Source organism: Labeo rohita, chromosome 1, assembly GCF_022985175.1.
Source record: "Labeo rohita strain BAU-BD-2019 chromosome 1, IGBB_LRoh.1.0, whole genome shotgun sequence".
Classification (NCBI taxonomy): domain Eukaryota; kingdom Metazoa; phylum Chordata; class Actinopteri; order Cypriniformes; family Cyprinidae; genus Labeo; species Labeo rohita.
This window is the reverse complement of record NC_066869.1, coordinates 31,346,819-31,360,438: the sequence shown is the minus strand read 5'-3', so window position 1 is coordinate 31,360,438 and position 13,620 is coordinate 31,346,819. Positions and strand designations below refer to the sequence as shown.

The window sequence follows — 13,620 nt, the reverse complement described above, 5'->3', positions numbered from 1 at the left end:
ATTATCCGCCAAAATGTAGATTCATCATGCGACAACTGCTTAGGCAAATAAAACCTTTTAGTGAGGTTGATTTTTATTCATTAATTTATTTACGAAATAAAAATTTAAAATGTATTAAAATATCTACATTATGTACATATTTACTTTTGAGTTTAAAACATTAATAATTTAAAACATATTTAGTAAAATCTTTCTTTGGGCAATGTTCTGTTGGGAAACCTTGGGTCCTGCCATCCATGTTACTGATGTTACTTTCACACGTACCACCACCTACCGAGTTTGAGGTGTTTACTTGGCCTCCAAATTTTCCCAGATCTCAATCCAGTCGAGCACCTGTGGGATGTGCTGAACAAACAAGTCGAAGGCCCCACCTTGCAACTTACAGGACTTATGGGATCTACTGCTAACATCTTGGTGCCAGAAACCACAGCGCACCTTCAGGGAGTGCTCATGGGTCAGGGTCAGGGCTGTTTTGGCAGCAAAAAGGGGACCAACACAATTTTAGGAAGGTGGTCATAAAGTTATGCCTGATGGTGTATTAAAAACACATTTCATAAACAGACAGAGCTAGACAGTATTGATATAACCCAGTGGTTCCCAAACCAGTGGTCCCTCCACCAACAAAGCGGGGAAGATGCATGTGCATTACTGGGGTCAAAAAACTGCTTTTTTTTATTATTTTGAACTCTTTTTTTGAGGTCTCCTTATACAGTTATCAATTTTACACCAAAAAACATCATTTAAAAGTCATATTTTCTGTCCTGTTTTTAACCCCCCTTATCAGAATGCACCGTTTGAATGGGCATGGCAGAGTGTAAGCACTACTATCATTGGCTAACAGGTTTGTATGTTTGACAACTGACATTCTTAAAGGGGTCATCCACAAGTTGATATGTTTCTTTAGGGTCTTAATGAAAAGTCTATAATATACTTTGGTCAAAATGAGCTCTGCAATAATCATCCCATTCTGAGGGATTGTTCCTTTAAATGCAAATGAGCTCTGCTTGCCCCACCCCTCTCTTCTCTCTGCTGCTCTGAGAGATTGTTTACTTTAGCCGCATTTAGTGTGTTTAGCCACGAAACTTGCTAACTAGCACGTTATTAGGAAAGGTATGAAAAAATCCATGTTCTGTTTAGCACTTAACAAAAAGCGTGTGAATAGGTTTGACCATAGATATAGATATATAAATTTATATATGTCTATGGGTTTGACAAGCGCGTATGCTAGCTCTCTTCTTTTTCTGTGTGACAAGCAAGTGTGCCATCTTGTGTACAGAGGTATTTCTGTTGTTTATTAAGCGCCATGCAAGTGAATTCGCCAGTGAAAATCGCATGGGTATCCTGGCGAAAAACGTCTCAAAAAACGCTGACGAAATGCGCGCACGATATTCGTCCCGGTGTGTACAGGCCTTGAGACTGATTGTTTTGCTTCATAAGACCTCGATATCATCAGGATCCACGGTATTTGCATTTTAAGAATCACCAAGGACCATGGTTTTAGCTAAAAAACTTCTTTGCTATTGTACTGAAAAAAAATTTGGTAGCGTTAGCTTGCTAGCAGTTACAATGTTAAATAATTTCCAGTCGCTTTTTATGTTGCTGTCTGAATAACAGTATTTTGTAAGCTTATATGACAAAATTGTCATTTTTGGGTGAACTATCCCTTTAATGCTCATATTAATCATCTTAAAAATCTTGTTTACTCGCCCCTATGTCTTTCCAAACCTGTAAGACCTTTGTTTATCTTCAGAACACAAGATATTTTATGAAATTCGAGAGCTTTCTAACCTTCCACAGACAGCAATGCAAGTGAAATGTTCCCAGATCCAGAAACGCAAGGACATCAGGGGAGAAGAATTGTTAAATAAAGTTTAGGGCCCGAACCCTAAAAGGGGCGAAGGCCCTATTGTTTTTCTAAGGATTATTATTAGGGCCTGAGCCCTAAAAGGGCGAATTGGGGATGCTAAATTGCGGAGGGATTTCTGATATCTCGAGCAGTTTGGCCATGGCAGGGCGACAAAATTATGGTGAGAAATGAAAAACAGGAAATGGCTAATAACTATTGCACACATTGTCTGATTCTGATGAAACTTTAATTTTACTCTATTTGCTTCAAACTTCATTAGAATAATGTCAAAACACGGCCGATGAGAATCTGTAAAGGGGTAGTTGATACATTAAATGCTGTTGCCATGACAACGTGTCAAATTTTAAAGGGGTCATCGGATACCCATTTTCCACAAGTTGATATGATTCTTTGGGGTCTTAATAAAAGGTCTATAATATACTTTGGTTAAATTCTCAATGGTTGTGTAAAACAACACTCTTTTTACCTTACCAAAATCAGCTCTGCAAAAATCATCCTGTTCTGGTCGAGGCTGCTTTAAATGTTAATGTGCTCTGCTCGCCCCGCCCCTCTCTTCTCTCTGTGGAGTGACGAGCCTGTTTCCTTTAGCCGCATTTAGTCTCGTTTAGCCGCTAAACTTGCTAACTGGCATGTTATTAGGAAAGGTGAATGCAGAGATTTATAAAAAAAAAAAAAACCTTATACTCACTTCTGCTGTAGGTAAAGCTGGATCACGAATGATTTGCGCGAACATAGACGCATTTATGTAGATCGGGAGGCGCATTCCCTTCACAAACACACTTAATCCACTGCATCTCCAGCGGCTCAGATGTCAGGAGTAAATGACGACCACTATGTTCATTATTACATCCAGCAGCACAACACCTCAATCGCTCAATCTGAGATATTCTTGTCTAACTTACATCCCTGCTCCAGCATCGAAACAATGGAGGTCAGACTATTACAGCTGATCTGAGGTAAGACGCTCATGTCAATCGACTATAGTGGGAGCGGCCTCTGTCGGAGTGACGCCACACCAACAGGCATCTGAGAATGGCTCGATTTGAAAAAAGGGGATATTATTTTTACAGATTAATTAAAAACCACTGCATGGATTTTTATCATTATAAGGTAGATTTGTACATACACTGTCAACACACAATTAATGTTCAAACAACATGAGTTGCAAAAGTGAACTTTGCATCCGATGACCCCTTTAACAATAGTTATAGCTACAGACACCAAACTCGGAATGTATATTGTTCTCATCAAGCCGGACAACTTTCTAATTTACACCCATTAGCTGCGATCAACAGGAAGTCTGCTATTTTTATTTGAATGTGGATTTTTGGAAGACTATAGCTGTGAATTAATGAATACTACTCCTACAAAAAACAATGAATTTACAACAAACTTCATCAGCATGTTGCCAAGATAGGAAAGATGCTAAATTGCGGATATTGGGAAATCTTGAATGGTTTTGACGTGGTGATTTATTAAAGTATCAGTAATTTTCTTATATCTTTAAAGTTCAGCATCCAAACACTTGAAAACTTTTTACATATACAGAACTAGTCATTCTGAGAAATAAATACTTCGTTCCATCGATATAAAACAGTCTACTAAAAATAGAAAATTTAAAAAAAACTAATAAACATCTGATCTCACTCGAACTCTCTGACTCTCTGTGTGTGGGGAGGAGGGGTGCTGGTGTGTGTTAAGTGTGTGTGTTTAGAGTGTTAGTGTTGAGAGTGGGTGTGGGTGGGTATGTGTGTGTGAGAGAGTGTGCATTTAAAGTACATTATCCTAACTCTTCACAACTTTTCACATATGAAAAACAAGTCATTCTTAGGAAATATGTTTATTGTGTTTTCAGGGACCGCAAAAACATTTAAAATATCACACATGTAAACTGGCAGATGAAGACTGTAATACCGAGGATGAACACAAGATGACCTCATAGGATAAGGAAACATTTTTTAACTAATCCTATCCGCTAGTCTCATTATATCAGAATGACTTAAAACCATTTTGCTTTTAACCCTTTCATAGCTGTAACTTTTCAATCCAATCTGCCACAGGGTTACTGTAAATGCATGTGCCCGCTGGGCACAGTTTCTTGACGGCACCAGGGTGGCGGTTGCGCTGGTGCAAGGGCCGTCATCGCTGCTTGCAGCTATATTTATTTTTGTTTTCTTTGCACACACAAAGTATTCTCGTAGCTTCATCACATTATGATTGAACTACTGATGTCACATGGATTTTTTTTATTGATGCCCTTACTACGTTTCTGGCTCTGGGAATATTTCAGTTGCATTGCTGTCTATTGAGGGTCAGAAAGCTTTTGGATTTCATCCAAAATATCTTAATTTGTGACATGAGGATAATTAATGACAGAATTATTTTTGGGTGAGCTATCCTATTAATGTATATTGAGTCAAGTAAACAAAAATCAAACTGTCAAAATGCACATGAACTTACAGTGGTTAATTTAATATATAATTCACTGCACCACAAAGTTTTTTTCTTTTTTTCCTTTCAATGTGGCTTCCTGCTTGTTAACAGGATAAGAGTATTTTCTTGGATCTGCAGCTCAAAATCTAACCAGGCTGATAAATCAAGCAAAGAAGGAATTGGAACTCTGTGAGGATGGATAAACCGTCTGAAGCTAATTGCAGATCAAGCTTACACTGTGTGCAGAATTATTAGGCATGTTGATATTCTGGTCATATTTTTTTTCCAAACACATTTTACCAATTCCAAACCACATCAGTCTTAGTAACTACTGTTAATTTTGTATTTAATCATTTATATGTGATGTATAATTGTCCGTGAAGGCTGGAAGTGAAAAACTCCTTATATTCAGGTGTGCAGGATTATTAGGCATGTTTTCGTTTACAGCTAAAATGAGCCAAAAAAGAGATTTAACCCAGACTGAAAAGTCCAAATTATTAAATGCCCATGAGAAGAATGCAATACTAATGCATTACAAGAATTTGCAAAGTTAAGGCTTGACCATTGGACAGAGAAATGCTTGTTGAGTCTGCATGGTCAGAAAAAACAGGTGGAGAAGAAAAGATGCATGTTAACTGCAAAAGAATTAGGAATTAAGGGAAGAATTAGGTGTGACACCATCAGGAACCGTTTAGTCTCCAGCGCCACCATTTTCCAGAACTGCAACCTACCTGGAGTCTTCAGAAGTGCAATGTGTCAGGTTCTCAGAGACTTTGCTTGGTAAAAAATCCTAAAAAATGCCCCTTACTTAATAAGAATAACAAGCTGACGTGTTGTGAAATACATGAAGACAGTTTTTTTATATGCTTTAGAGACAGATAAGTTGAGAGTGACTCTTGAAGGACAAGCATCACATCCTCTTGTACCTCTGATTCAAGAATTTATCTTCTAAAATCTGGCAGTAAGTTTTGGGAGTTCATTTTAGTCCATCTCTGCAAGTCAGACTTTTCAGGATAAGAGACTAAACATGAACTCCCAAAACTTACTGCCAGATTTTGGAAGATAAATTCTTGAATCAGAGGTACAAGAGGATGTGATGCTTGTCCTTCAAGAGTCACTCTCAACTTATCTGTCTCTAAAGCATATAAAAAAACTGTCTTCATGTATTTCACAACACGTCAGCTTGTTATTCTTATTAAGTAAGGGGCATTTTTTAGGATTTTTTACCAAGCAAAGTCTCTGAGAACCTGACACATTGCACTTCTGAAGACTCCAGGTAGGTTGCAGTTCTGGAAAATGGTGGCGCTGGAGAACTGGAAACGGTTCCTGATGGTGTCACACCTAATTCTTCACCTTAATTCCTAATTCTTTTTGCAGTTAACATGCATCTTTTCTTCTCCACCTGTTTTTTCTGACCATGCAGACTCAACAAGCATTTCACTGTCCAATGGTCAAGCCTTAACTTTGCAAATTCTTGTAATGCATTAGTATTGCATTCTTCTCATGGGCATTTAATAATTTGGACTTTTCAGTCTGGGTTAAATCTCTTTTTTGGCTCATTTTAGCTGTAAACAAAAACATGCCTAAAAATTCTGCACACCTGAATATAAGGAGTTTTTCACTTCCAGCCTTCACGGACAATTATATATCACATATAAATGATTAAACACAAAATTAACAGTAGTTATTAAGACTGATGTGGTTTGGAATTGGTAAAATGTGTTTGGAAAAAAAAATATGACCAGAATATCAACATGCCTAATAATTCTGCACACAGTGTATATAGCAGCCTTGACACATGGGGACTGCATCCTTAATTCCACGTAACATTTCCTTCCCAGCTACTGAAGCATATTGACTAAAGATGCACTGTAAAAAACAAAACAAAAAAAAAAGCAGTGACATTTACAGTAAAATACAGGCATCTGTGGTTGCTAGAACTTTTCCTGTAAAAAATATGGTAATAACATTTTTGGTTTTACAGACTCAGCACAAGCTGAGGAGGGAATGCCAGTGTTATTCAATGAAATAGTAAACACCATCATGGTAACACACATGACACTGAAATACTGCAATAAACATTCATTTATCAACAATATGTCAGATAAGATAAAACCCTAATGTACATGTTAGGGAGAGTTAAAAGGGCTGTATATAAGTTCTGTTGCCGGGTCTTATTTGTTTGGCAATCACTCCCAGATGGCGATCAGGACACAGATTCTGGGAATGTCAATTGACTTTTTTTCACTACACATTATACAATGACTTGTTCTTTTTCACTGCCAAAAGCCATGATTTTAACAGCACTTTACTGTAAAATTACATTAAATGTAATCACAGTTGTGGTTCTTATATAGTACAGAAACTTAGTGTTAACCAATTAACAGGTTTTTATGGTAGCATTTTTACTGTTAAAATCATGCTCATTTGCAGATTCTTAATGTCTGCTGCTGATGTTCAGGCAATCCATAAGCTCCACTATTCTCTGAAGGGCCAGCTGGTGGGTTGTCCATACTGTTGATTAAGTTCTTCCACAGTATATACGAATGGGTTTCTGTAATTAAGCAGGGCTTCTTCTAATTTCAGGTGGTCAACAAGAATTTGACATTTGAATCTCTCTGTAATGTCACCTGGCACAGTGTTCTCTAAAGAGGTTTGTAGCCTAGGAAATACTCTTGGTTCTGGCTTTACAAAGTTTGAGATAGTGGGAGCAGGTTCCCCTCTAAGTGCTGTTGTGGAGGGATCATCTCAGTCATCTCTAGCCGTTTCAGCCTCTGATCTAAGTCAAAAAGGAAGTCATGTCTGGGCTGATCTTCAGCACTTTTTCAGTCACTCAATTTCTCAGGCAGCTTTGGTTATATATATATTCTAAAATGTATTTAAAATACATTAATTCTGTGCGAAGTATACTACAAATACATTTACAAATTTATGGGCTTAATACAAATACCCTGCAAATGTACTTTTGGTATACTAAACTGGTATACTTAAAATCTGCTAAATTGAAACAACTTATTTTGTGCTTAATGCACTTTAATTGTGTAGAAGTAGTGCTGAGGTCCAACTAAAGATATACTTAAGTATATTTGATTGTGTGTGTTGATGCAGATTGTCTGTCGTTCTTACTACCTTGAGTAATAATATGCGTTGAGCAGGATTTTGATTTACAAACTGTAATGTTATATGAGTAATTCACGGTAGTTAGATGGTGGTTATGTTTTTACATAAATGAAAGTTGGTTTGAGCTAAACCTGTAACAAGGATAGACTAATGACACACTGCGGGAACTACAAGCCTAATGCTCTAATGCTAGAATGCTCTGGTTGTGTTCTGGAGCCATCTGGACCAGCTCACAGGTACTTAACATCATACATCAGTTTCTGAACAATAATGATTTTCTCATAATACTGCAGCCCTATCCTGTGATTCTTTCTTTTTTTCAATTTCATGATTTATATACTCTATTTTGGCCATTTATATAACGCAATGTTATGTGCAGTCCAGACAGGTGATCCATTTTGAACCACGAAACGTGTTTTCTTTTGTCACCCTTTTTGTAGAATGCTAGCACATTTTTTATAGCACAGTAACATGTAGTTAACATGAAATAAAACATAATTTGCCACTAATGTAAAGTGCTGGAAAAGCTTGAAAAGTAGTTGAATTTGACTTAAAAGGTGTAAGAACCCTGGGTCAGGCCTAAGGAAATACTAGACACCACCCCCTTGATATGTAGAGAATCAACAGCTGGCTGAGGACCTAAATGTGTTTTAATACAGGTTTGAAAATCCCAGGCTCACACCCCACCCCCACTTCACATTTCGCACTTCTGGTGTTGGCTCACCTGTAGGATATCACTGGATCCCCTTCAAAAATAGGTCTGTGAATGATGCAATCAACATGACTACATCCTGCATCCTACAACATCTTAGCAGACCTAGGACTTACACAAAGATCTTATTTGTGGATTTCAGTTTAGCTTTTACTACAGTCATGCCTGATCTTTTCTCAACCAAACTGACCCAGATCTCGGTGCCATCCCAATCTGTCAGTGGATTACCAGCTTTCTGACAGATGGTCTTCTCTCTCAATATATGAACAACTGCACTGCAAAGGATCCCTCTGCCAAGCTCCTAAAATTTGCAGATGACACTGCAGTCATTGGCGAATGACGAATCTGCATGCAGAGATAACAAAGTGATAATCTCACTATCGTGAGCAGCACTTTAGTAACAGTGGAGCAATTTGAGTTCCTGGAAACTGCCAGGACCTGAAGTGGAACTATCACATAGGCTGCGTTCCAGTTCATGTTTGTATGGCCTTCACTTGCTAACTTCCCTTCATCTTGTTTACTTGGATGCAGTGATTGATTACATTGCATGAGTGCCCACTACTGGAAAAACTTTCGCATTGGGCTGAATTAGAACATCTTAAGCACTTGATCACTTTAAATCCGACATGGAGTTGATTAATTTTTCCCGTTTTTTCCCTTACAAATTTGTTTGATTTTATATGTACAGTTGAGATCAAAAGTTTACACCCCCCTTTCAGAAGCATTAAAAATGTTAATTATTTTACCAAAATAAGAAGGATCGTAATATCATTGCGCCTGGTGCACCCATGGTACGGCAGCAAAGTTCCTTGATTATTACAGCGGAATGAGAGTGTAGTTCCTAGCCATATCAGCCTAGAAAATCAAAACTTTTCATTTTCTGTCAGTCTTAGTACACAATGTAACTACAGAAGTGTCAAGTTTTAAACAGGAAAAATATTGTCATTATATAGTCATTTTTGAGCGAGATGTTATCTGTCTAATCAGATTCAATGATCTATGCTAAGCTATGCTAAAAGTGCTACCGCCAGACCTGGAGATCAGCTGAATGGATTTGAAAATGGTAAAACTCAACTGTTTAACTCTAGGGGGAGTTGGACAATGAGCCTGTTTTAAAAAAAAAGTGGAGTATTCCTGATTGACTAATGTTTTTTATACTTTAATGTTTAGCTTCTTTTGCATGTCTTTGCCTGTGGGATATTAGGAAAATTAATATTAGTTCAGTAAAGTTATGCATTGATTTGAAAAATCCTTGAATGAACCATTAAATCCTTGAACGAACCATTCAGACACTAAGAATTGTTGCAATGTATTATTTAAAAAAAAAAAAAAGTTTTTTTTTTTTTTTTTTTTTTTTTTTTTTTTTTTTTTACCTTGGATGCACATAAACCAATTGTAGGAGACCTCAAAAACAAAATTAGAAACCTTTAAAACAGCTTAATGAAACAACATTGTATGTGGAATTAAAGCTACAGACACAGTATTTATAGATTCACTTGTGAACAAAGACAGTATTGTTTATGTATATGCATTCTGATTGAGTGTGTTTGTGAGTGGAGTGAATTTTTGCCTGCATTTGTGTATTGCTTGTGTGGTTGTAGACTGCCTTGTGTGTTCTCTTGCAGGAATTTGTGGACTGCAGTGTGCAAATTTGTGTGAGGTTTCTTATTGTGTTTATTACATATTTGTGTACAAATTGTTGTAAAAAAATGGTTCATATTTTATTTCCAAAACTCTTATCTAGATAATGAATGCTGGAGCAGGTTCTGTTAAGGACTTAAGCAGCAGCCAAGAGGGGGATGATGAGAAGAGGAGAAAGTCTGCTCAAGTATGTCTCTGTCAATTTCTTTAAAAATTGTGTCCTCTTAGTCCATCACATGTGGACTGGGCTGTCTTAATGGCACAAACTGGCATGTTAATTTATGCATGGTGAGGCCCTGTGTGTTTGACCTTATGCAGGTGGCTGGAAGTGAGGTCGAGGTGGAGGAGGACGAGGAGGGGGAGGAGGAGAAGGAGGAGAAGGAGAAGGATGATTGTGGTGACATGGAGGTTTCTGATCAGGGTCATATGAAAGATGAAGTATGTACTCTTACAGTGTCGATGAGGTGCAGACTCCCTGTAGTGGGAGTGTTTTACATGCAAAAAAGAGATGCTTGCTGCAATGGAAAAAAAGTACAAGATAAATTCTTTAGTCAGCATATTGTTTATACACACTTAATGCCCACTTTATTAGGTACATCTGTTCAACAGATCGATAACTGAAATATCTAAACAGCCAATCACATGACAGCAACTCATTGTATTTAGGCATGCAGACATGATCAGTATGATCTGCTGATGTTCAAATCAGAATGGGAAATAATGGTGATTTAAAGTCTGTGTAAAGAGTGTAAACAATTCAGTGAATTGTTTCTAAACACATTATAAATGTTAGAAATGTATTGCAATCATGTCGACAATACTGCCGGAAATTAAGCATCCCCAGCTAAGCAAGCTAGAGGTGACAGTGGCAAGGAACCAAAACGGTGAAAGAATCGGTGACAGAAATTGAGAAAAAAAAAAAACCTTGGAAGAAACCAGGCTCAGTTCTTATCTGGCCAGGCAAAATTAGCAGTTTAATTCCAGGCTGCAACAAAGTCATATTTTGCAGAAAACTCATCTCATTCCCGTGGTCTTGTCCCGATGTTCGTCTAGGTGATGAGTTCTTCACCGGGGATCTGTCTCTGGGTCTCATCTAGTTTGCATGGTCTCCTGGTGGCTGTAGAGGTCGTCTCTAGGTCCTGATCCACTATTACTGCTTTTCCACTGGGGCTGGTATCAGAGCTGGAGCCCGATTGGGAACCGGGGCACGCTTTTCCATATTTTGCCAAGAAACCTTGCTGGTCTCGAACAAGGGAACCTATGACGTCAGTAGGTGGACCTTCCACAACAGACCACCACTTGAAAGGAACCATTAGGCTTGTTTGAGATGCATCGGTGCTGTGCAGATCAATCAGCATATGAAATCAATGCACCGCATGAGCAATTAGAGAGCAGATGACTCTTTATGCTTTTGTTTTGACTCTTTATGCTTTTGTCTTTATTGCTCTCACGGTTCTTTGATTTGATACACTAATCAGTTTGCACGGCGCCGATGCATCTTGAACAAGCCTATTTTTAAAAGCCTTCAGAGTTCAGTTAAATTAACAACATTAAAACAATGTTGGCAGAAGAGAAAAATTTTAATTAAGATATAAATAGATTAGTTGTACATTAAATATTTTAAAACACTAATACAAAAAGGAAACAATAGGCATTGACTTTGGTGTAGGCCGAATGTTCACACAAAGTTCATTCTGACTATCTGACAATTAAAATGCATACTGTGTCACAAACACACTCACACTGAGAAGGAGACGAGAGGTGAGTGGCGATCCAATCCAATGTTTTATTAAACAGCTTGAGTGGTGAACAACATGGTAAAAAGCAGAATAAAGAGTTCTTAACTGAATGGTTATGTAGCGTTGAGATGACACAGTCCAAGTATTGAGCCATGCCAATCTCCAGAACACAATGTAGCAGTCCACGTGGGAACAGCATAGAGACATGAAAGTTAGCATGTGAACAGTAGATCAGACAATGAGAGTGTGCGTGAGTGTCTCTTAAATAGGGCGTGGCTCAATGAGGTCCAGGTGCAACAGATTAGAATTCGGGTGATGATGAACGAGTGGGCGGTGCTACCGGAGGTGTGGCAGATGGAGGTGGCTGTGGTGAATGCCTGACACTACCCCCTCCTCCAGGGGCGGCTCCCAACGCCCTTACACAACGCCGAGGGCAACCACGACCGCGAGGGGCAGGACGATCCGGGTGACTCCTATGGAAATCCAGAAGTAAGGTGGGATCAAGGATGTCATCTCTGGGTACCCAGGACCGTTCCTTGGGTCCGTTCCCCTCCCAGTCTACGAGGTATTCTAGGTGGCCCCCTCGATGCTGTGAGTCCAAGATCTCGTGAACCGTGTAGATGGAGGGTTGGTCCAGGACTTCTGGAGGAGGAGGTTCCGCTTCAGCTCTCGGGGTTTCTGTGGCAGAGGGATAGAAGGGTTTAAGGAGTGATACATGGAACGTGGGGTGTATGCGGTACCTGGGAGGGAGCTGAAGCTGGAATGTGACATTGTTGGTTTGCCTCAGGATCTTGAACGGACCAATATAGCGGGGACTCAGCTTGTGGCAGGGCTGACGCAGACGAAGGTCACGAGTCGATAACCAGACCTGATCCCCATGTTGGTACGCGGAGGTCTTCTTCGGACGTCAGCAAACCTCTTATGTTGTCAAACAGCCCGCTGGAGATGGTGATGAGCTGAGTCCCACACGCTCTCCCGAAACCAGTGGTCAACAGCTGGAACATGGGAAGTTTCCTCCGTTCAGGGGAACAGCGGAGGCTGGTAACAGAGTACGCACTGGAAGGGTGTTAAGCCGGTGGTATCTTGGCGTAGAGAGTTCTGTGCGTACTTGGCCCACGGGAGGAACCTGCTTCAGCTGTGCTGGTCCTCGTGACAATATGCCCGGAGGTAACGTCCCAGCTCTTGGATCTTTCTCTCTGTCTGGCCGTTGGTCTGTGGATGATAACCGGAGGAGAGATTAACAGAAACACCAAGCAGCCTGAAGAAAGCTTTCCATACATGAGAGATGAATTGAGGTCCCCAGTCCGACACGATCTCCTCAGGCAAGCCGAAGTGACGAAACAACTGTTGGAACAGCAGTTCAGCAGTCTCCATTGCCGTGGGCAACCCCCTTAAAGGGAAAAACTTGCACATCTTAGAGAAATGATCCACCATAACTAGGACACAGGTATTACCTTCGGAGCCCGGGAGATCGGTCACAAAGTCCACTCCAATATGGGACCAGGGCCTCTGTGGAATGGGTAATGGTACCAGTTTACCTGTGGGAAGTTGATGGGGAGAGGTAGACATAGCACAGACAGAGCAGCTCTGGACGTACCTGATGGTATCCCGGCGCATACTGGGCCACCAGTATTGGGTTTGAAGGAGCGAGAGGGTCCATTGGCTACTTGGGTGTCCAGAGCCTGGAGACTGGTGAGCTGTGCCCAGAAGGGCGAGTCGTTGGGATTGAGGAACAAAGATTTTACCTTCTGGGCATTCCGGCAGAGCAGGCTCCTGGAGGGTGGCTTGCCTGATGTTGTTGTCCTGCTCCCAGAGGATGGGGCTGATGATTAGGTTGGAGGGTATGATGGGTTCCAGTTAAGCATGGTGGTCAGCAGAGAACTGTCGTGAGAGAGCGTCTGCAGAGATGTTCTTGGAATCGGGTCGGTAGGTGATCTTAAAGTTGAAGCGTCTGAAGAATAATGCCCATCGTGCTTGTCTGGGGTTGAGCCGTCTTGCCTCTCGAAGGTATTGGAGGTTTTTATGATCCATGATAATGGTAAATGGATGATTTGAACCCTCCAACCAGTGCCGCCACTCCTCCAGGGCTAGTCTGATGGCCAGGAGTT

General features: G+C 40.0%; 1 protein-coding gene across 2 annotated transcripts in view; it reads left to right on the top strand.

Moving 5' to 3' along the window:
• The window catches only part of psip1a (PC4 and SFRS1 interacting protein 1a), a 76,253-nt gene that overhangs the window by 38,470 nt on the left and 24,163 nt on the right, over nucleotides 1–13,620 (top strand). For both annotated transcript variants that reach the window (XM_051115854.1, XM_051115847.1), the window contains exons 5-6: nucleotides 9,877–9,960; nucleotides 10,092–10,211. In XM_051115854.1, the coding sequence (XP_050971811.1) occupies nucleotides 9,877–9,960; nucleotides 10,092–10,211 (204 nt within the window). The remainder of the gene's footprint in view (nucleotides 1–9,876; nucleotides 9,961–10,091; nucleotides 10,212–13,620) is intronic.